This window comes from Lissotriton helveticus, chromosome 9 (assembly GCF_964261635.1).
Source record: "Lissotriton helveticus chromosome 9, aLisHel1.1, whole genome shotgun sequence".
In the NCBI taxonomy this organism is placed as follows: domain Eukaryota; kingdom Metazoa; phylum Chordata; class Amphibia; order Caudata; family Salamandridae; genus Lissotriton; species Lissotriton helveticus.
In genome coordinates this window covers 616,490,591-616,512,315 of record NC_136070.1, presented here as the reverse complement: position 1 = coordinate 616,512,315, position 21,725 = coordinate 616,490,591, and the positions used below count along the sequence as shown (strand labels likewise).

General features: G+C 46.1%; 1 protein-coding gene across 3 annotated transcripts in view; it reads left to right on the top strand.

Annotated features, from left to right (window-relative positions):
• Positions 1–21,725, top strand: part of CCNP (cyclin P) — a 224,473-nt gene that overhangs the window by 109,851 nt on the left and 92,897 nt on the right. For all 3 annotated transcript variants that reach the window (XM_078662132.1, XM_078662133.1, XM_078662131.1), the window contains exons 2-4: positions 9,170–9,244; positions 18,229–18,304; positions 21,101–21,264. In XM_078662132.1, the coding sequence (XP_078518258.1) occupies positions 9,170–9,244; positions 18,229–18,304; positions 21,101–21,264 (315 nt within the window). The remainder of the gene's footprint in view (positions 1–9,169; positions 9,245–18,228; positions 18,305–21,100; positions 21,265–21,725) is intronic.

The window sequence follows — 21,725 nt, the reverse complement described above, 5'->3', positions numbered from 1 at the left end:
CATTTTCCACCATGGTTTCAAAGATGACAGGTACCAATGGACTCAGATACTGCCTCAGTATACTACTGGTAGAGCTTACGCGATCTTCCTGTACCAACACCCTTCAGCATACAAGAGCCATTCAGGACCCATACATTGAATCCAATAAAAACGTGGAAAGTCCTGCCATCATAGCTAGGGAGCCGACCCTGAGCCACTGACTGAGGGTGAACACCACAGCAGCTTAATCATTGGACCGGGGGGGGGGGGAAACCCTGGTTACTTAATTCCATTTAAGCATATGCCAAAAAGCCCTTTTATTTTGCGCTGAGGAAACTTGGATGGGCAGGAATCCTTACACTGGCCACGCCACTTTGGGCCTCCAAAAAATTGGGCAATCTGGGGCGCACCAAGGGGTTCCGTAACTGGGACTTGATCGGAATCTCCCAAATCAAGGACATTTGGGGCCCCACCGGGGTTCACGCGTTCTCCCTCTTACAAGACACATATGAGCTGGCACAAACTGAATATTTTAGGTACATACTGGTGCGACACTCCCTCCAGGCTAATATCAAACCGGGGACGAAATTGCCACAGGCCTCTCCGCTCGAGGACAGCCTGCTCGACGGATACTTACCAGAACATGCCATATCCCTTACATACAAAAAAATAATCAATCACCCCCCCGACATGCTCCTTCCCCTAAGAGACAAATGGGTGGCAGATGGATTAGAAATTGAGGACGAGGAATGGCTGTGTGCCCTGGCCTCACCGCGTGAGGTTGCAATATCAGCCCGTTTGCGACTAATCCAACTTAAGATCCTGCATAGAACTTATATATCATGTACGAGACTACATTTGATGGGAAGGGTCGACACTGGCCTCTGCAAAAGGGGTTGTGGTGGCACGGGAACCTTCTTCCATATACTATGGGAGTGCCCAAAGATACAACGTTATTGGAGAAGGGTGGTACAGTGTATGCAGGAGGTGTGGGAAACGGAGATACGGCTAGAAGCCAAGAGGTGTCTCCTCAACATATGGGAGCCCACTGACCTGTCATCAAGAGGGAGACTTTGGGTAACACTTGGGCAAATGGTAGCGAAAAGGAACAGTGCCAGACTGTGGGCAAGCCCTAACCCACCAAAACTCGCTGACTGGTGTACAGATATGGACTGGTGTATGCTGCAGGAAAAGACGGTGTATGTGGCGAGAGGGTGTCCACGGAAATGGGTGGAAGTGTGGACTAAGTGGAATGACTTCAGGGGAGACATCTGCGAGCCTCCACCCACAAAGCACACCAGCTCGGAGGAGATCTAAGGACCCAGGTGTCTTGGTGATTGTGTAGGCTTGTGTGTTTGGTGCTGTTGCTGCCTCGAGGGTACAGTGACATATCTCACTATGCTATCTGGTGACTGTGATGAGGGGGTGGGGGGGGGGGGGGGAGTTAGCTTGTACTGTTAGTCCTCTGAAGAGGGAAGGTTAAAAGAGTTTTAAATTAAAAACCAGACCTTAGCTATTATCTTTCGGACATTTTATCACGTGCACTTTACTTTGCCGCCGTACCCCCGGGTTGACGGCTATGAGCTGTGTACTTAAGGAGGCAATGCATGAATGGAGTGATCTGCGGCCGGCCCGCTGGGTTGTAGGCTGGAAGCTGTGTATGCCGCCGTACCCCCGGGTTGACGGCTATGAGCTGTGTACTTAAGGAGGCAATGCATGAATGGAGTGATCTGCGGCCGGCCCGCTGGGTTGTAGGCTGGAAGCTGTGTACTGTGAAAATATGCAATAAAGGTCTTTAAAAAAAAAAAAGCCCTTTTATCCTGGTTCCCGGTTCTGACCAAGTCAAGTTTGGATACTTGTAGAACTGACGCTCTCCAATCTGAGAATGTAGGTGGATGGTGATCTTTCCACTTTTTGCAGATTTCTCTCCTAGCCAATAAAATTGAGTAAAAGAGTAGATTTTTCGCAGGACTATGCACTTAATCCATTACTCCCATAATTGCTAGAGGAAGATCGATCGAGATTTGCTGGCCCATAGATGATGTAAGTACTTTACTAATGGCGTCCCAGAAAGCACTGATAGAGGGGCATTCAAAGAACATATGGGCATCATTGGCATTTACTAAGCTGCATCTAGCACATGCCACAGAGGAACCTTGAACAAATTTTGCCAACCTATTTGGAGAATAGTATGCTCTGTGAAGCGTGTACAGATGATTCCTGCGCAACAATGCGGGTTTCACAATGTCCCATAAGACCCTGAATGAGAAGGACCATAAATCTACCATATTGCTACAGGCTAAAGAGGAGCCCCACAACAGCTCGGGTAGTTGGAATTCCCCTTCAGACTCCTCTAGTATCAGATTGTACCACAGCGATATTTCTTTTTTGCCTGGTGGTTTGTCCAAAAGTAAAGTTTCCAGTTGGTTGCCACCCCCAACTGGAGCTCCCCTTCGACCTAAAGCCTGTATAGAATGGGACTGTGCCCAACTGGCTATCTGGATGTATTTAAATTTAGAGAGATTAGATCCTGTTTTATCTTTTAGGGTTTCCCACGGTAATAAATTACCCTCCACAAAGATGTCTCCCCATGTCTCAAGCCCACCATCTCGCAAGGGTGCAGCTAAACTATCTTCCAGCCATCCAGGGTTCCCCGGGGAACCCCATAATGGAGTTCTACTAGAAAAAATCCCAGTTTTGTCAGATTCCTCACCTTGCACCATACTCTTGCCATCCCCTGTAGAACCTTCATTAGTGAAAGGCCGAGGCCGTGCAGGAGGACACACGCAGCCTCTCCCCCCCCCCCGCTTACCCCCGCCTCCTGTAACTCAGTGTCCCTAGAAGGGGGGAGGAATGAATGCTGCTCAGCTTCTGGGTCTCCCTAGCTTGGCTGAACTATACAAACTCTGTTCATCCAAGCTGGGGAGAACCAGGGGCTGCCTTCAGGCACCTTTCACAGCTCTTCCAGTTAATGTTCAACAGCTAACGGCAATGGCCCTGTGCACAGTTGTAAACTGTTGCTGTGATCAAGGCTTTGCAGTTCGTAGCCAAAGGGGATTTCAAACCCCCCCCCCCCCTCCCACCCTACCCCCAGGCTCCAAGAGGCCTTTGGTTTTCTAGTTAGAGCATTCTGCTCTTTTGGGGTGGAATTTTCTATTAGCTTTATAGCAATCCGTAGATGGCCTGTACTGGCCATTAAAGGCTGGCTCCCTTGTTTAAGACCATCGCTTGCGACTCCAGCATTTAATGTTGGAGCAGGCCTTTAATGACCGGTACAGCCCACTACGGGCTATAAAACTATAATAGAACATTGGAATGTTGGAAGCTCTGTTGCAGACAATGGAGTGGCTAACGGCTTATAATAACTGGTATAAGCCTTCTACTCCAACATTCCAATGTTTGTCTTTCTGTTTCTCCCTTTTTGATTTCGAACATTTTTCCCCTAGTGGGTTTAATGTGGGTTTAATGTTCTTGTAGGCTCATAACTCTTCTCCCTCGTGCTATACCGATTGTGCAAGGCTCTCTCCCTTGTTATAGGCCGACCCAGATTCAGGACCTGTAACAATCAGTATAGCCCCCGGCAGCAGGCCATAATAAGCACTGTTTGGCCTCCTCATCCTAAAATCTTGAGAGTGCAGAGTGGGGCCGGTTAGAAAAAAGTTTGAAAGATTGATTTTAGTTCCCAGTCTGGCCCTTCTGTTATCGATGATTTGCAACCACTGCGCCTTGAAAAAGGTGGACCTACAGTTTTGCTGACATGCAGCTTAGTGGCAACTATATTTACAATTAATTCATATTGACAAATACTTAAAAGCAATGATATGAAAAAAGGAACATCCAGAAATCGAAATCTGATGTTAGAGACCTGTGGCCATGGATGAAAAGAATAACCATGAACTTGAAAATGTTAGGACGATGTCCTATGAGACTGGTGTTATCCAGAGGACTCCATATCGTCAGGCTTCTTGTTTTCATTTAAGTTGAAACAGTTAGGTTAGCAGTTGGAAACAATCCATTTAAAAAACAAATCCAAGCCTTGAATAGTTGACCCCCAGTAGAAAGGACAGTCCGAGAACCTTATGTCAGAGGTCAAGCCAATCTTCAGTAAACCGCTCCAGGGAGTTTGGGGATGGTAGTTTTGATTGTTCTATTAAAGTTATGTGTTGAAATGACCCAGCCCACAATGTGTTTTTTGGCTCAAAATCCAGGACTGTTTCAATGTGTGTTGTTTACATGTGTGGCTTGGCTGTGATGTCACGCCAAACATGTTCTCATCTAAAATCAGGGCATGATGAGTGACACAAAAGATCAATGTCATTGTTTTCTACAGTTCTTCGGTGCTTGCGTGATCTGCTCAATTGCAAGCAATAGAAATTTTGGATGACTGGTAGCTCCATGTCAAGACACCAAGTTTCCATATAGGATCTTCCATGTTACAGTTCATTTTGTTGTTATTGGGCGTATGACTAATTGTTTCAATGTAAAAGCAACCAATGACTCCCAGAATACAAAAAGTTGTTAAATGAAAACCCGACCAGTAAAGACAAGTTTCCAATGGACATGGAAGTGGATGGCAACGCTACTATAAACAGAAGAAGCCTTCTGCTGATCAATCTGATTTTAAGAACTACCAGCCTATCTCCCTGCTCACCTTTCCTTAGAAGGTTCTTGAAAAGGCAATCAACCAGCAACTCCCGAACACCTGAAACACCTCCTGGACTCCTCTCAATCTGAATTCCAAGCCAACCACAGCACTGACGACATCCGGGCCCTCCTGGACCGCCGTGAAACAGCAGTCCTCATCCTCCTGACCTGTCAGCCACCTTCGACATGGTCTCCCACTTCATCTTGATCAACAGACTCCACTAAATGGGAATCCAGGGATATGCCTTCAAATGGATCACCTCACATCTCACTGGAAGAACCCAGAGAATCTTCCGCCCACCATTCACCTCAGAACTCAAGAAGATCATCTGCGGCATCCTACAAGGATCATCCTTCAGCCCAACCCTCTTAAACACTTACACTCAACACCATCTCTCATGCCGACGACACTGAGCTCATCCTCTAGCTGTCAGAAGATCCCTTCACCAACATTGCCAACTTCCACAGATGTATGATGAATGTCACCACCTGAATGAAGGACAACTGTCTCAAGCTCAACATGGACAAGATGTAAGTCCTCATCTTTAGGAACAACACATCACCATGAAACGTCACTTGGTGTCCCGCTGAACTCTGCCCTCCCCCATCCTGACAGACCACACCTACAACTTTGGCATCATCTTGGACAGCAAGTTATGTATACAAAAATAGGTAAATACAGCCTCATCCACCTGCTTCCACACCCTAAGCATGCTCCCTAAGATTTTCAGGTAGCTTCCAATCAACATCAAAAGAACCGTCACTCAAGCCCTCATCTCCAGCAGGCGACACTTTCTATATAGGAATTGCTGCATGCCTCCTGAAGAAACTAGAGAACAGACAATACAAAACTCGGCGGCAAGACTCATCCTCGACCTCACAGATGGACTCCCGTCATCCCGCCTCAAGAAACTACATAGGCTCCGATTCCAGAAGAGATGCCTGTTCAAGATGCTGACCCACTCCTACAAAGCCCTGCACAACGAAGGACATACATCAACAAACTAATGACCTTCCACCAACCGACCAGACACCTGCAATCCGCCTCCCTCTTCCTCGCAGACACCCCCAGATCCGCCAAGCCAACAGCGGAGGGCACTTCTTCACTCACCTGGTGGTCAAAGCCTGGAATGGCCTTCCTTGCACCTTAGGAACACCATATTGCTCCGGTAGTTCAGCAAAGGACTCCAAACCTGGTGTTCAAATGAACAAAGCACCGCAAAGCAGCTAGCAACTCCAGAGCCTTGAGACCCTCCCCGGTGATTTGCTGCACTTTATGAATCCTGATTCATTGCTTCACCACTAGAAAAAACACTTCTGAATGGACAAATTGCAAGAAAAGCAATTTGTCTAAAATATAACACATTCAAAGTACAATATAAGAAGGAACAAATGGGGGTGGGGTCGCACACTACTCACACACCGGCGGTGTCGCCCCTAAGGACTCTGGTCAATGTAGTAAAGTGTTCGCGATGCATCATCTTTCGATCTTCTGCTATCTTCACTGTCTTCGCCATCCCTGGACACGTGTTTCGGGGTATTACCCCTCATCAGCAGGGATAGGCCGTGTACTGGGGTTGCCGATGGCTGCCAATATCTGCCAGGTATAGTACCACTCAGGCGCATAGGTGCGGGATCCCAGGCTCGTCAGCCCGCTGCTCAAGGGAGCTTTAAAGTTACAAATGGGGGTGGGGTCGCACACTACTCACACACCGGCGGTGTCGCCCCTAAGGACTCTGGTCAATGTAGTAAAGTGTTCGCGATGCATCATCTTTCGATCTTCTGCTATCTTCGCTGTCTTCGCCATCCCTGGACACGTGTTTCGGGGTATTACCCCTCATCAGCAGGGATAGGCCGTGTACTGGGGTTGCCAATTGCTGCCAATATCTGCCAGGTACAGTACCACTCAGGCGCATAGGTGCGGGATCCCAGGCTCGTCAGCCCGCTGCTCAAGGGAGCTTTAAAGTTACAAATGGGGGTGGGGTCGCACACTACTCACACACCGGCGGTGTCGCCCTTAAGGACTCTGGGCAATGTAGTAAAGTGTTCGCGATGCATCATCTTTCGATCTTCTGCTATCTTCGCTGTCTTCGCCATCCCTGGACACGTGTTTCGGGGTATTACCCCTCTTCAGCAGGGATAGGCCGTGTACTGGGGTTGCCGATGGCTGCCAATATCTGCCAGGTATAGTACCACTCAGGCGCATAGGTGCGGGATCCCAGGCTCGTCAGCCCGCTGCTCAAGGGAGCTTTAAAGTTACAAATGGGGGTGGGGTCGCACACTACTCACACACCGGCGGTGTCGCCCCTAAGGACTCTGGTCAATGTAGTAAAGTGTTCGCGATGCATCATCTTTCGATCTTCTGCTATCTTCGCTGTCTTCGCCATCCCTGGACACGTGTTTCGGGGTATTACCCCTCATCAGCAGGGATAGGCCGTGTACTGGGGTTGCCGATGGCTGCCAATATCTGCCAGGTATAGTACCACTCAGGCGCATAGGTGCGGGATCCCAGGCTCGTCAGCCCGCTGCTCAAGGGAGCTTTAAAGTTACAAATGGGGGTGGGGTCGCACACTACTCACACACCGGCGGTGTCGCCCCTAAGGACTCTGGTCAATGTAGTAAAGTGTTATCTTCGCTGTCTTCGCCATCCCTGGACACGTGTTTCGGGGTATTACCCCTCCTCAGCAGGGATAGGCCGTGTACTGGGGTTGCCGATGATGAGGGGTAATACCCCGAAACACGTGTCCAGGGATGGCGAAGACAGCGAAGATAGCAGAAGATCGAAAGATGATGCATCGCGAACACTTTACTACATTGACCAGAGTCCTTAGGGGCGACACCGCCGGTGTGTGAGTAGTGTGCGACCCCACCCCCATTTGTAACTTTAAAGCTCCCTTGAGCAGCGGGCTGACGAGCCTGGGATCCCGCACCTATGCGCCTGAGTGGTACTATACCTGGCAGATATTGGCAGCCATCGGCAACCCCAGTACACGGCCTATCCCTGCTGATGAGGGGTAATACCCCGAAACACGTGTCCAGAGATGGCGAAGACAGCGAAGATAGCAGAAGATCGAAAGATGATGCATCGCGAACACTTTACTACATTGACCAGAGTCCTTAGGGGCGACACCGCCGGTGTGTGAGTAGTGTGTGACCCCACCCCCATTTGTTACAATATAAGAAGGAACTGGAAATCCTATGCAAGGAATTGGAATCCGGATACACGGCATATGAAAGATGAGACGTGAAGATGCCATCAGATTCCCCAGAGAGGCACAGATAAATGCTGGATTTAGACTAATACAAATAAAGATATTACAAAGGATGTACTAAACAGGAGCACAACTCTATAAATTTAGTAAGATGACAAATGCTTACTCAGAAGTGGGCAGAAAGGTAACTTTATGCACACTTTATTGGAAAGTCCTGAGATAAAAGAAATAAATGCAAGATTAGAATGCTAGGATAGGGATCCCAATGCTAATGAATTCACCAACAGTAATACTGGAAAACTGGGAGAAAAATGACTTACCAAGGTATCAACGGCTACCATTAGTCTAAGAGCAGGCAATTGCAAAAAGAGATATTTCAAAGAAATAAATGTGCATGCACAGAACCACCAAAAATGTCTGAATGGAAATGAAACTTGAACTGGTGCAAGGTGGCAAGAAGCTGGTCTACTAGGGCAGGGTTTGCCCACTGAATTTAAAAATCCTGGGGGAACTTGACCAAATACACTACAGGAGATTACAGGCTCTACCCTCTGCCACCATAAAAGAAGAGCAAGTCCATCACTATGCAACACGGCTAAAGAGGGAACCTGGAATATTGGATACTCCATTGACGGAAAGTGACTGGGGACACGTCGCATCACCCCAAATGTTGGTAGGACAAAGGAGGCAGGTACAATGTCACAAATGTATTTCTCAACCATGTTATTGTAAAGGTCCTGTGATCAATAATATTTGATTCAAAACACTTTGCTCTCACATCATGGTTATTTAATGTTGATACATCTAAATAAAAGGCATAATGAAAAACTGAAACCTGTTTGCTTTGTTGGTGCTTGTTTCATTTATATTTTAAGCTTAATACTTAGTCCCCCAAGTATTATGTAAAATTGATGTTTGAAGATTTGGTCAAGTTTGAGCTTCGCATACCAGACTGAGGCTCAAATTAAGATATCTGGATTAGCCCCAGAAATGTTTCCAGCCTTCCCCTGGCGACGCTGCCTCCAGGTTCTGGGGTTGTCAGTGTTCACTTCCGCTCTTGGGTCTCTGCTATTCCTCCAATCACTCGTTGTCTGTATCTTTGCTATTGACTCCGTATAGCGCTCTGCTTTTTTTCGGATAGGGTCACATTGTACAAATAGCACATGCATAAACATATACTCGGGTGCAAATCTGTGAATGATGACGAGGGTGGTTAACTTTATACTTCATGTTGTTAAGTACATGGGATTTGACAGTAACTGTTTCCATTAGTTTGACTTTCTTACTCAGTCTACCATTTTCTTTTTTTTTTTCCACCCCCTTTCTTTTTCTAGCCGGATCGAAGGAGAGAGCCCTTAACATGCAAAGACAACAATATAATCCTGGATGCAGAAAAAGATGAGAAAAAGGTAAAATTCACTTATTGCAACAAATACCCCACATGAGATCCAGGGACCACTTCTTCTGATCTCTCTACCTTCACACAGCATTTTTAGTAATGTAATGGTGAGGCGCAATGCTTTTGCTTTATTCTGTGTAGGTGGGTGCAGGTGGTGGGCACCAGCACTCATTTTGGGGAACTAGGACTTCTTTTTCCATCATCAGACTCCGATCTGGAGCTCAGAAGAGAAAGGCAGAAAAGGAGGAGAACTTAGGAAGCAGTTAACAAAGGGAGAAAGTGGGGATGAGAAGAATCAGGAAGAGTAAGATAGACCTACAGGAAATGTAGGGTGGTGGAAGAAAGTGGCATGGGGAGGAAACAAAACTAGGTGACTGGTAATCGGCAACTCCGGCACACAGCAGCACAAGTGATGGGCTCAAAAGAAAAGCTTTGGCCTTCTGCACTGGCATGTTTTTTTTATTGTTTATAAATCAAGCAAAGGGTGCGGTGCAAGGTGCCCTCTCAACTGCATTAACTTAAAAACAAAAAGATACTAGCATCTTGGCTGGGCTGTGGTTGGGTTGAGACCTCTAGGCAACTTATCTCTGTTGCAAGGTATACTGCAGCTTACCATGAAAATTAAAGGGGCTTGGACCCCGCACATTGCTCACCATTATTTGGCTTTCCTTGTCACTCTCATTTGCCTGCTTCTTATTCGTGTCCTTGCTTGTCAATCTTGTATTTGTCCCTCCCTGGAGCATTTCCTCTTTACGATACATGCGTTTGCCTGGTATCTGTGCTGAATGTCAGTGACTACTTTTTTCTTTTATACAAGTGCTCACAGAGAGTGCATGTATTTTTAAGCCATCTCCCTCTTGTACGTCTCTCCACTCTCGTACTACTGCTTGTTCCTCTGTACTTCTCCACGCCTCCCTCCATGTTGCGCTTCCTGGTGTCCTTCTCCAAGATGGATTTGCCCGCCCTCTCCTATATATATATATCCCTCATCTGTGTTCCTTACTCATCTTCTGCCCTCCCCATGTTGTCGTGTCCCCCACCCTCCTTTTGATACTTCTGTGCCCAATGTCCTCCCCTGTGTTCATTCTGTACCCCCTATACTCTTTATGTTGCTTCCAACCTCCCCTGTTGCTTCCGTTCCCTCACACTCATTTTAAATTAAAAAAAATTATGCTTTTGCACTTTTTGTTTTTCGTTACTGATCCACCTTATTGTGTAGGCGCATGCTGTGTGGTGTGTACACCTACAAAATTGGGGAGAGGATGTAGCATAACAGGTGGAGCGGTCTACCGCAAAGCTGGGGAACCGGGTTAGTCTCTGCCGCTCAACATCCTGTGATCCTGTGATTCTGGGCAAATCACTTAATCTCCCCGTGCCACACATAAAGGAATGTGTCCTTGTGTAACGAAACTGGTGCTCATGTAAAGCGCTCTGATACCCGATATCTTCGGATCTAGTTTGCGCTATATACAACTGCCAGCAGCCGTGTAAAACATGTTTTACTTTTGTTTTTCCCAGCCTGCAAAGCATCGAGGATGCTATGTAGCGTAGCTAAAGAACTTTGGCAATGCTCATAGGTCACAAAGGCAAGACCTATTGGCTTTGCCAATCCTTGTTTTAATCAGAAATTGTGTAGATGAAAACTAAACTCTCCTTTTCCATTTCATGGCCATAATTTTCCTTTTTCATTGGTTTGTAATTACATTAGGCCAGCCTATCCTCCTTCAACCTCTTCAAATCAGGAAACCTACTTGTGGTTATGCTGGGTGTCGGGATGGAAAAGCCCCTTGCATGGTGACTGACTCGTACACCTGGCCTAAGTGCCCCAGCTGCAATGATATCTGGATCCCTGGTGCTGATTTTTGTTGGCCTGAGCGAACACGGAACATGCGTGTGCGCTATAGCACATGTCTGTCTAGCAATTTGCTATTGTATTGGACCAGGCAGGGTGCTCATGGAGCTACCCTTGTAATGGTTAAAGGCTGCTGCCTTTGCGAGGAATGAAGTATTATGAGCACGGTGGTGGCAGCATATCCTGTAGTGATCAGTAGAGGTGAACAGGCCATTTTACTTATGTCTCTAGAATGAGGCTGATTTGCATATGGCCATGTCTGAACTGGGGTGGTGCGGAGTCCAAAAAAACGATGGATTTAGGCCCATATCTCTGTACTGGCGTGAATGTATGACATTGTTCTGCGTTCTGTCCATCAACTGTTGGTTTTGCATTTGTCACCCCGAGTGGGATGGGTATGCTCAGACGTGAGTCCCATGCTCTCCACACTACTGGAGTCAAGCTATCCTGGCTGAAGACGGCTGATAGCCAGAAACCGGTCCTGGGAAGCTTGATTCTGGTCCAGGAAAGACCTGGCTTGGCAGTTCGGGCCGGACTGTTCCCATGAGGCACAGGTTCAAGGCTGATTTGCATATGGCCATGTCTGAACTGGGGTGGTGTGGAGGGCAAAAAAACGATGGATTTAGGCCCAGATCTCTGTACTGGGGTGAATGTATGACATTGTTCTGCGTTCTGTCCATCAACTGTTGGTTTTGCATCTAGAATGAGGCCTACAGGTATATGTGCTTGACTCACCTGTGGCCTACACCAGGTTAGTATATAGCACTGTGCAGTGCATGTTTGTTGTGAGCATGTGCTGGGTGTATGTGTGCCTGTGAATACAAGGAAGATTCTGGGCTCCATTTTGGGAGACCCAGGGCTGACTGGAGCAGCATGAGGAGGTAGAGGAATCCCTCCCCCGACATATCTGTGGATTGCTGGATTCCTGTGAGCTGGGTGAAACTCACACTGGAGGAAGAAGAGCCAGGATCCTCTGTACACATCAAAGGGTGCTCTTTGATTCATGGTTGTATGATTATACAACTACCTCCTAAATCACGAGTGCCTAAACCACGAAGGCTTAACAACGATCAAAGCCAAACCACTAAGTATTGAACCACGACTTCCTGAACCACAAAACATATTTAATATACATATTTACCGAATCTACCACTACCTTCAAAATCGAACATACCATGAGCAACTTGTTTTCTCACTGCGCTTTAACCCCTTCTACGCTGATGACGAGCTGAGCTCGTCATGAGTTACGCCTCTGGTACGCTCATGACGAGCTCCGCTCGTCATGTAAAGCGCGTTTTTAGAAAACGCCGCGTACAGCGGGAAAAGCCGCCGCGCGCATGCGGTTAACAGACTTGCAACTTTTAAGTTATCTTGCTTCACTCATTTGTAATGAACCTTCAGTGGGCCTCTTTGGCATCGATCTGTGTTAAAAAAACATTTTTATTTGAATTCCCCTATACGATCTGCAATGTGGCAAAAGATTTACCTCCTGAATTTCATTCTACAAGGGTGAGTCCCGGAGATACTGTTTATTATACAAAGATCAACTGGGCACTTGTAGTCATGTGAGTTATTAGCAGTGTGTTTTTTTTTTTAAATGTTGGAGGTTTGCCCGGTACTTTTTTAAATCAGCACTGAGTGCTTAACTCTACCTGTCATTTTGGGAAAATGCTGCAATTCTTCCTCTGTGTGTGGAGATTACACTGCGGGCCGCCTATCCAAGGCGTAACTGGTCTCATGACAGAGGACACACTCCCCCATGCCATGCCGGCCTTTCAGACCAGAACAGTCAATCTTCTCGCTAGCATAGTCATTATTATTAGCGTTATTATTATTACTGTTGTAATTATTTTATTACTAATTTTTACAATTACTATTAGTAGTATTACTCCTATTGTCAGTAGTAGCAGTGTTCGCGTTGTACCTCCATACACTTAAATCAGGAGACCCCCTGCCTTGCGCCGGGATTTGCTGACCTGTTCATACATGAACAGCCTGGATACTCCACACACAGAGGAAGTATGGCAGCATTTCCCCAAAATAACAGGCAGAGTTAGGCACATCACGTGAGCTTTCACCCCTTTGCAATATCTCAGGAAGTGGCAATTGTTTTGGTCTTAATGATATCACACATCATATAACGCCGCCTTGCCTCTGTGGAAATCTCAGAACGTCTCACACATTTTGTGACATTTTGATATGCAACTTCAAATTATTATAAAAGCAGATAAAAGGTCATTGCTGGAACCAGAAGAATAGCATGGGCCCGATGTGCAGGCTCTGGTGATGCTCAAGAACGATGCAAATGTGGCCCATGCCAGATGTGTATTCCCAACAACCTTTGCATAAATCCGCCATGAAAGCCGCAGCTCCGAAGTGACTCTCCTTACTCTCCTTATTATGGTGGTTCTCACTTATCACAAAGTTACAAAAAAAAGTTACTAGGCAAATGTGAGTGAAAATCGGTGTCGAAGAACTATGGTAATAGACTATGTTTCCCATTACAACAGTAACTCTGTACATTTCTTGTATACATATTAATTGAATATTAATCGTAAATGTGTAACCCAAAAATCTATCTCTCCTGAATGGATGATGGCTGATAAAGGTTAGATAAGAACATAATAATTAAACTTACCTTTGAAAATCGTAGTTCAATTAGTCGTTGTAAATGAAGTAGTAGTTAAGGAGGTTGTGGTTCAGGTCCAGGTTGTTGTTTAGGATTCGTTGTTAAGGCTACTCGTTGTAAAAAATTCGTTGTTAAGGCCGTTTCTCTTGATTCACAAAGAAATTGCAGGAAAGGGGCCTGGGCACATAACAGGAAAGAGCTGGAGCTAATAAGAGAATCCTCTGGTCACTCCCATAGCCTGTGTTGAGATTTGCTGTTGTTGCTGTTGTTACAGACTGGAGGCAGGGCAGAGGAGAGGGCATTTCAAAAGGATGCTGGACCCCCTGCCAACATAAACTTCAGACTCTCACCCTAAATCACATTTGGTGCCTAGAAATGGACTATGAGAAGGAGAGCTTGAGGTCCCCAAAATGGCCAGTAGCCAGTTGGGCTGTGCAAGGAGTAGAAGCTCTGCAAGACTTCTGCCTGTGGCCAAGGTTGGAGGCTAAGGCCTGCCAGTCTTCTTTCTGGGTGAAGGGACAACACCCAAGGACATCTAAGACCACCTGCCTCTGCATCCTGGAGCACCTGTGCCTGCCTGCTTGCCAAGACCTGTGTGCCCTGTGAGGAAGAGGAGGCTGCTGGAGTGAGCGAGTTATAGTGAGGAGGATCCTGGCGAGTGGATCCTTGTAGTGAGGTGTGAAATGGCGACTGCTACACCGATCGGGTCTTCTTCCGTGTGCAGGTTCAAGTTGGTGATACCAAAGGGGGCCGGACAAAGTTATTCAATATCAACAAGAGAGGTAGGGCGTAGACACTCCTGTACCCCGGTTAAATATATTATAAACAACAAAGGAGTGACTGTGATACAAAGGAAAGATAAAAAACGTGATAGTTTAAATGTTTACGAAATAAACTCCGCTGTGCGCCGCACGAGTGATCAATGCTCACACGTGTGCAGTACACACAACGGGTCAGTCTCAAAGTCCCTAAGTGAGCCCAAAAGACTATCTTCAACTGGAAGAAAGTCTGGGCGCTTGCTGGTCACCCTATAACGGGTGGAGGGAAGGAACCTTACTTCTTTGAAGGACCCTCACTCACCACTAGTTGGTGACATGCTTCATCATCGGATCCCCGCTGGGGTGACCGAATGTCTCCCCAGCGTGCTACGACGCCTGGTTACAGCGGAGCAGGATGTGGTGAGTGCAACAGTGCCCAAATTAGGAGGTGACTAACTGTGATTGTGCAAATGTGTCTAGAAAATTAAAAAATGCAAAGGTTGTGCCTTTAGAAATTTTTTTAATAATGGCAAACCCGCATTGGTTAAAAACAAAGTGAGCGGACTCCCCAGGTTCTTAATTAAGGAACCGGAATCCTAAGTCAAAGACCGAAATTTGGTCGACATGTTTCAGCTGTTTGATTGCGTGTAACTCAACTTTCTTCAGGACCTATATCAAAAGTCCTCCGGTGGTGTGCGCGCACTAAGGCGCACCCTCCCGAGAGGCTCAAAGTGTGAAAAAGATATATACAGTGTAGATAAACGGAAAAAAAAATTCGTCAACACCACGCTACACATTTGGTAGGGATGTAAAAAATGACTTCCTATGGGACACGATTACGCCCCTACGGAAACGACCGCGTGGGGTGTCTTCACGCGGCGTTTTTTTCAACGCCCGCGGCTCCCCTCCGTGTACCTACACGGTCAGCGGCTGTCTCCCGGACAAAGTTAGCCATGGTCGGCATCACCGCTGTAATGATCAGGTCTTAGCTTGTGGGTGGAGTAAGGTTAGTGACCTCCTATGCCAGGCAGGCCACCGTATAGGACAAAGACCGTTGCCAAGTTCAAGCCATCGTCGAGAGGAGCGGCACTGTGGTGACCTGTGGGGGTCTAGCCCCGCCTGAGGATCCTAACCAGAGCAACTTACCCACGCTTGTAGGAAGGATCAGAGGAAGTTATCATCACACCATGGATTCAACGGCGCTGCCCTGGCCATGCTGTGAGTGCTACCCACCAACAGCAGCCACTGCCACTCCCTGCAGAGACTCTTGACACACCATCCTGAAAGGAGCAGCTAAGACTGATCAAAGAGCCAGAAAGTCCAGTGGGACACTTGTTTTCTACATAGTGCTTTGGGCACTGGAACACTTTTGACATTTATCAGAGTGGGACTCCTGGGACTCGGAATATTAATGAGGGCCTAACCTGAATGTCACCTAAAATAACCACTACCGCTAGTAGGAGTGAAGGGGGGCTCAAGGACTGGCCTATTGAACACTAGAGCCCTGACCTCTGGGTGCTCTGTGTATTGTTTGTGTATGCCATATTTCACTTTGTGTTCTGATTTAAATCCTACTTTTGTCAAAAACTACTGCATTTGACAGGACAATCATTTTTTCTGCTATTGAACATATTTTGAGTTTCAGGACGGTGTTCACCCCCCTGTATCTATCTCTCCCTCAAAGCCTTGGATTGCTTGTCCCGCACTACCACCGAGTTAAGTGCTGAAGGAGGATTTGGCTCAGTTGCTCAGGACCCATAGCAGGTTGGACCCCAAGACATCAGAAATAAAAGGCCTCAGCCCCCACACTTGGGCCTAGTAGCTCATACTTGCCCCTTGGACCCCTGAGAGGCATTCTGACACTGGGTTTCTTTGAGCAGTTAAATAGAAATGTTTTAGATAAAAACATTATATACCAACCTATGCCATCTAAACTGCAATGTATAAGCAGAGAAAAGGCTGGGGAGGGTGCACTCATGTTAATTACGCATATAACTTCTTCTTTAATTTCTGACCAGCGAGTTTCACCCAGTCCATTCTTTTCTTTGCATTATAGGGTGTTTTTTTATACTTGTATTTATAGTAGGGAAAATTAAAAACTGCAGCTCCCAATGCTGTGAAGGGGTAAGAGATGGAGTGGTGGCTTAATATTTCCAGGTCTTATTTTAGGGGTTATAAAAGGCTGCTTGGTCTTGATATTCCCTCTTGCTTCCACCACCCTGCACTTGCAGTCTTTACATCACCCTTTTTTCCATCTAGCCTTTTCCTTTTTCACTACTTTCCAACATTTCTCGTACTCCTTCTTACTGTTTCTCTCCCTTGCTCGGAGTCAAATGGTGATACGAAAAAATAAGATCCAGTCCCCAAAAATAAATGCTGGCACCCACCAGTGGCAACCTCCGGCACAAATTAAGCACTGATTGTTTGCCTGCTTAAACACACCCCGGAAATCAGGCTCTGGTTCCTTGTTTCCTCAGTGTGATTCTGAGGCCCACAGACAATGTACTCCCCTCACTCAATTCCCTCTCCTTTGAGTGGCTGAAAATGTCACACCAAGGAGGTTCTCTTCACTCAACTCTTGGGCCATAGCCAAAGTGTTTCGGTGCAGTTTAGATTCTGCAATAAATGAAACTTCAAAGTTGGAGAACTAGATTTTTACATTTTAATCCCTTGCCAAATTGCTAGTTTGTGCAATTGGAAATCAAAATTGTGGCATAATTGTCACAACCCTGCTTTTTTCTCATGACCGATTTCAGCAGACCAAACCCACCAACATTTATCAAGGAAGAGTCTGTTGGGGCGGCAAACCATACAGCATCTGGTGAGTTAACAACAGCGGCGGCTCCTCCACCATTGCGGTGGAGCGTCACTCCGCTGGCTCAGAGCCAACAGCTGAAAAATAAAACAGTATTATATTATTGTTTTATTTTTCAGCTGCTTGCTAAGCCAGCGTGTTCAGGGAGGGGCAGGCAGAGCATGGGAGGGGGAGGGGTAGTGGTAGGTGCACTTTTAAGTGCATATGTCAGTTTGGTCGGCCGTCTCAGGCCAGCCCAACTGACATGCGCACTTGGGTTTCTCCAACCTAGCTGTATTCCACAGCCTGCTTGGAGAAATAGCAGAGGCTCCCTAAGTCTGAGCGAGTGTTAACCGAGCTGGCTCAGGCCAATCCCCATGCTGCCCTCATGCTTGAGAGCAGCATGGGATTGGATGGGGAAGTCCATGAAGCTGTCCCAGGGATTGCTGGGATCAGGACAGAGGAGCCCTAGGAGGCCGACAACACCACAAGTCTTTATTCATTTTTTAATTTTAACCTTGCCCCCCTGCCGCACAGTCCCTCTACCACCACTCGCTCCCCCCGGCCCCCACCACCCATCTCACCACTCCTTATCTGTGTTGGCCACTACTGGTTACCGATTCTGCATGTTATCCCTAATTTCCAAGACAAATAGGGGGTATTTACCAAACCTGGTGAACACTTCACTGAGTGTAGTGATATTTACTGGGTGAGCTAAATGCCTCACTGGGGAAAATGTTATTTACGGGTTGCACTGAGAGGCCTGGTCCACTTGTACTTGGGGCCTTGGATGATAAACGAAGTGTGTGGATGGCAATCTATATATCTATATATCTCTATATATATATTCATTCTTGTCCATACCAACCACAGCAGGCTATCCACGGACATTACAAAACATTAAGGGGTCAGTCTTTAGGGATTGCTGCTAATTCTGGTTGCCTGTTCTTCTCTCTTTCAGAAAAAGTACCAGACTATGGGTTTTAAACAAGAGAAAAGTGGGATTGGCAACGTTCACGTATGCAGCGCTGACAACGGTTAGTTCATTATTATTTATATATTTATATTTTTTGGTCAGTTTTCATGACATCAGCTGGCTATTGCTTGTGTCTCACTTCAGAACCTCTGTTTGAAAGGTCCATAAGATTCTGTACTCTGCAGTACAAATGTTTAAGGAGAAAGAGTGCAAAAATATCCTTGTTTTGTGAGTCTTGTTGTCACCAGAGGATTAACCATCTGCACTCCCACAAACTATGGAACCAAGCCCAATAATTGATTGGTTTAGACATTGGTTTAGACATTATCATCCCAAACATACACATCAACATAAGTCACATTGCATCCACCGCGTCCCTCATATACCCTCTTATAAACACTCAACACTTAGGCTTGTATCTCCAAGTAGATTTGCTACTCCATAGAATCCTTCCATCTACCCCTTGTGAAAAGCTTGAGAAATTTCCTGGGACAGCATCTGGAGATATATAGATTTCCGGTTTTGCTCACCAGTCCATTGCTAATCTCCATTCAAATGTCGTTGGCGGGCTTTAAGATTTCCATTTGTGTGCCGTGTCCCTTCAGGCCACAATTGCTGCTATGCCCACAATTGTACAGTCTCCTTGGGTACCTCCCACATCCTCCAGGATATTCAGTAAAGCCATCTTGGGGAATAGTTCGATTGGACTCTCCAGTAGCTCAGTAGGAGTTCTAGCAATTAACCTTCAATGCTTTGCAACACTTGAACACTCCCAAAAAACGTGGAAAAAATCTATCTGGGAGCATATATTGAGTGAACCGTAGTTCAATGAGTATACCAGTGTGCCAGAGACGCTGTGGTGCAAGTTAATCCTTATGGAGATAGTGCAGTTGGATCAGTTGCAGGTGTATTGAAATAGTGATTTCACAGGGGCTGTGCACGCCTCGTACCATTTAGTGTCTTAAGGGTACCCACCCACCGTTGCCACTTATGTCTAAGGATCTAGAGCATATTGATGGCATTGCAGACCAAAGAGCGGTAAATCTGGGATATTCCACCATGTCCCAAACAGTCCATGAGCAGCTCTGCCTTCATCGGGATAAATGATGGTAGGTTAGTAAACTGTACTAGATACCCTGCTAATGCATGTTGGAGCTGTAAGTATTTGTGAAACTGAGTGTGTGATAATTTCAAGTGGAGCTGTAGGTCCCAAAAGGATTTCATATGTGACCCACCCCAATTGTCTCCCAATGTGGTGATCCCAATTTTGTCCCATTTCCCAAAGCCTTCCAGCTTCGCAATATGACGCAGCCAGTGACCGTTCCATAGAGGGGCTTATTGTGTCTTTTTTGTCCCACACTGAATCTACTTGTGGCTCGCCAGGTTAGGAATACCTTCTTCGTGATATCAATTGTTTCAGATGGAACGGGACGGCCTTATAATATACTCATTACACTGTCCAGTCCAAGAAGAGCCTATTCGAGCTGCTATGCCTAGTTGCTCGAGCCCCTGTTCAGCCAGTTGTTGATAACTAGGAGTTGAGATACCCAGTAATACGTCCAAATATCTGCATCCCTCACCTGCCATCATTGACCGACCAGCTGCACTTGTGGATGATGCATGGGGGCCGACCCTTTCACAAGAAGGAGTGGATCAGTATCGCTACGCCGGTGAACCGAGAATTAAGGATGAAGGATACAATCTTGTCTTTTAGTGGCCTTCCCTAAATCCATCCCTTCACCCGGGCAACATATGACCAATTTATCAACACTACAGATTGTGCATATTGTTGCAAGGATTCTGCTGGTAAAGCAGAACTGTGCCTTGGGGTAACGTCAGAATGTCTGGACTGAGTCTCTCCACATCATCAGTATCTGTCAGTCCAAACCCTGGCTAGCTCACAGTTCCTCAGCTGAACTCCTAACCTTCCCAGAGTAGCACGTGATTTTGGCAACCTAAAACATGACCCTCTAGTCCCCAAGGGAACTGTGGAAACCAGTCATCTTTCATCTCTTACTCATGCATGTCTTTAGTAAACAAGTGAAAGACACAATGAAAGTTTACAATACATTTATTGGAACTATCGTAGTCTATTATGAAGCAAATGTGCTGCAATTAGTCGGCAAATACAACTAAGCAAAGTAATCAGCATCACTAGCAGGCTGTATACAATAAACAACCCAACCATGGCAAATTATCTATCTGTTATTGCCTATCCTTACTTTGTAAGCAAAGGGATATATTGGTGATCTCTGGGCTTAGCAAGTGTGTTCTTTCCAGGACAAGTCTCTCTTTTGGAATTCTCCTCTCTACGGCTGAATGGACAAGACACAATTTATATGATAAAACTGCTGTGTTGGAAAGCTGCAGCTGGTCCACCGTGTTATGTCTAAAATGTTGGGTGCTGTTGCTGACTGAGCAGAAAATAGTACAATTTGTTATGTATTCTAGGCGACTTTGTACAAAATTTGCAGACGGAATCCCAAGAAGTCCCTGAATAACAAAACATGTACATCGTATTTCAAAAATAATGTCACAAAAGCAAAAGTGTTATGCGTGGCAGTGCAAGTAGAAACAGCCTAAAACCTCTAATACTCAAAACTAAGGGAGAACCAAAGTGGGCCCAGAAGGAATATCACTACAATGTCTATGAGGGAAACAAAAGACCTGGCAAGCGTAGTTTTTAACATGCCTGATAATTCTTGTTTACATAGGTTTTTTCAAAGCAGGAAATATTCAGACTGTTCCAGTCCCCCATGCCTTTGATTATTCTCAATTGCAAATGAAAATATTTGTCAAACTTAGGCTTTTTGTTGGAGTTCTGAAGTATCAGTGCTTGGCTGTTTTCATCTTGTAGTGGCTTCAGTTGGTCAGAGGGGCATCTGTCCTGTTGCTGTTGGCTCTAGAAGCAGACTGCTCTTCGCACATTCTTTGCTGCTGGAGCAAGATTTGAAGAAGGGGATGGCCAACATGGATATGCACGTGGAGAAGTATGCCTGCGAGATCTTCTCAAACATGATGGTAAGAGTGAGGAATAAGTGCATGTTTGTTGGGGTGCTGGTAATTTTGGGGTGAGCTTTGGGGAGATCATGGGAGCACCTCTAAATGGTCTCTGCCATGAAGAACCTCTTTGTTTTAGATAGAACATCCAAGATCCAAACTGTGAGTGGCACTTAATGGGTTGAAGGGGAAACCAATGGATCTTTCTGCTTGTCAATTTTGTTAAAGTGAAGGGGAAGATCCCTGATGGGTCTTTTTGGGTGGAGGAGGTTTTGATAAAGGAGTAGATGCACAGTGTCTCCTCTGAAGAGAGGTACATGGTGATACTGAGGGATGTTAACAAATGCTTATGGGCACACTATAAGGCTTGTCATGGGGGGGGGGGAAGGGCACTAGAATAATGTCGCAATGAAGTTCTAAATTACGAAGCCAGTTAAATTTTGTGGCAAGAAAAGACACATTATGTGCCATAATGCAACACA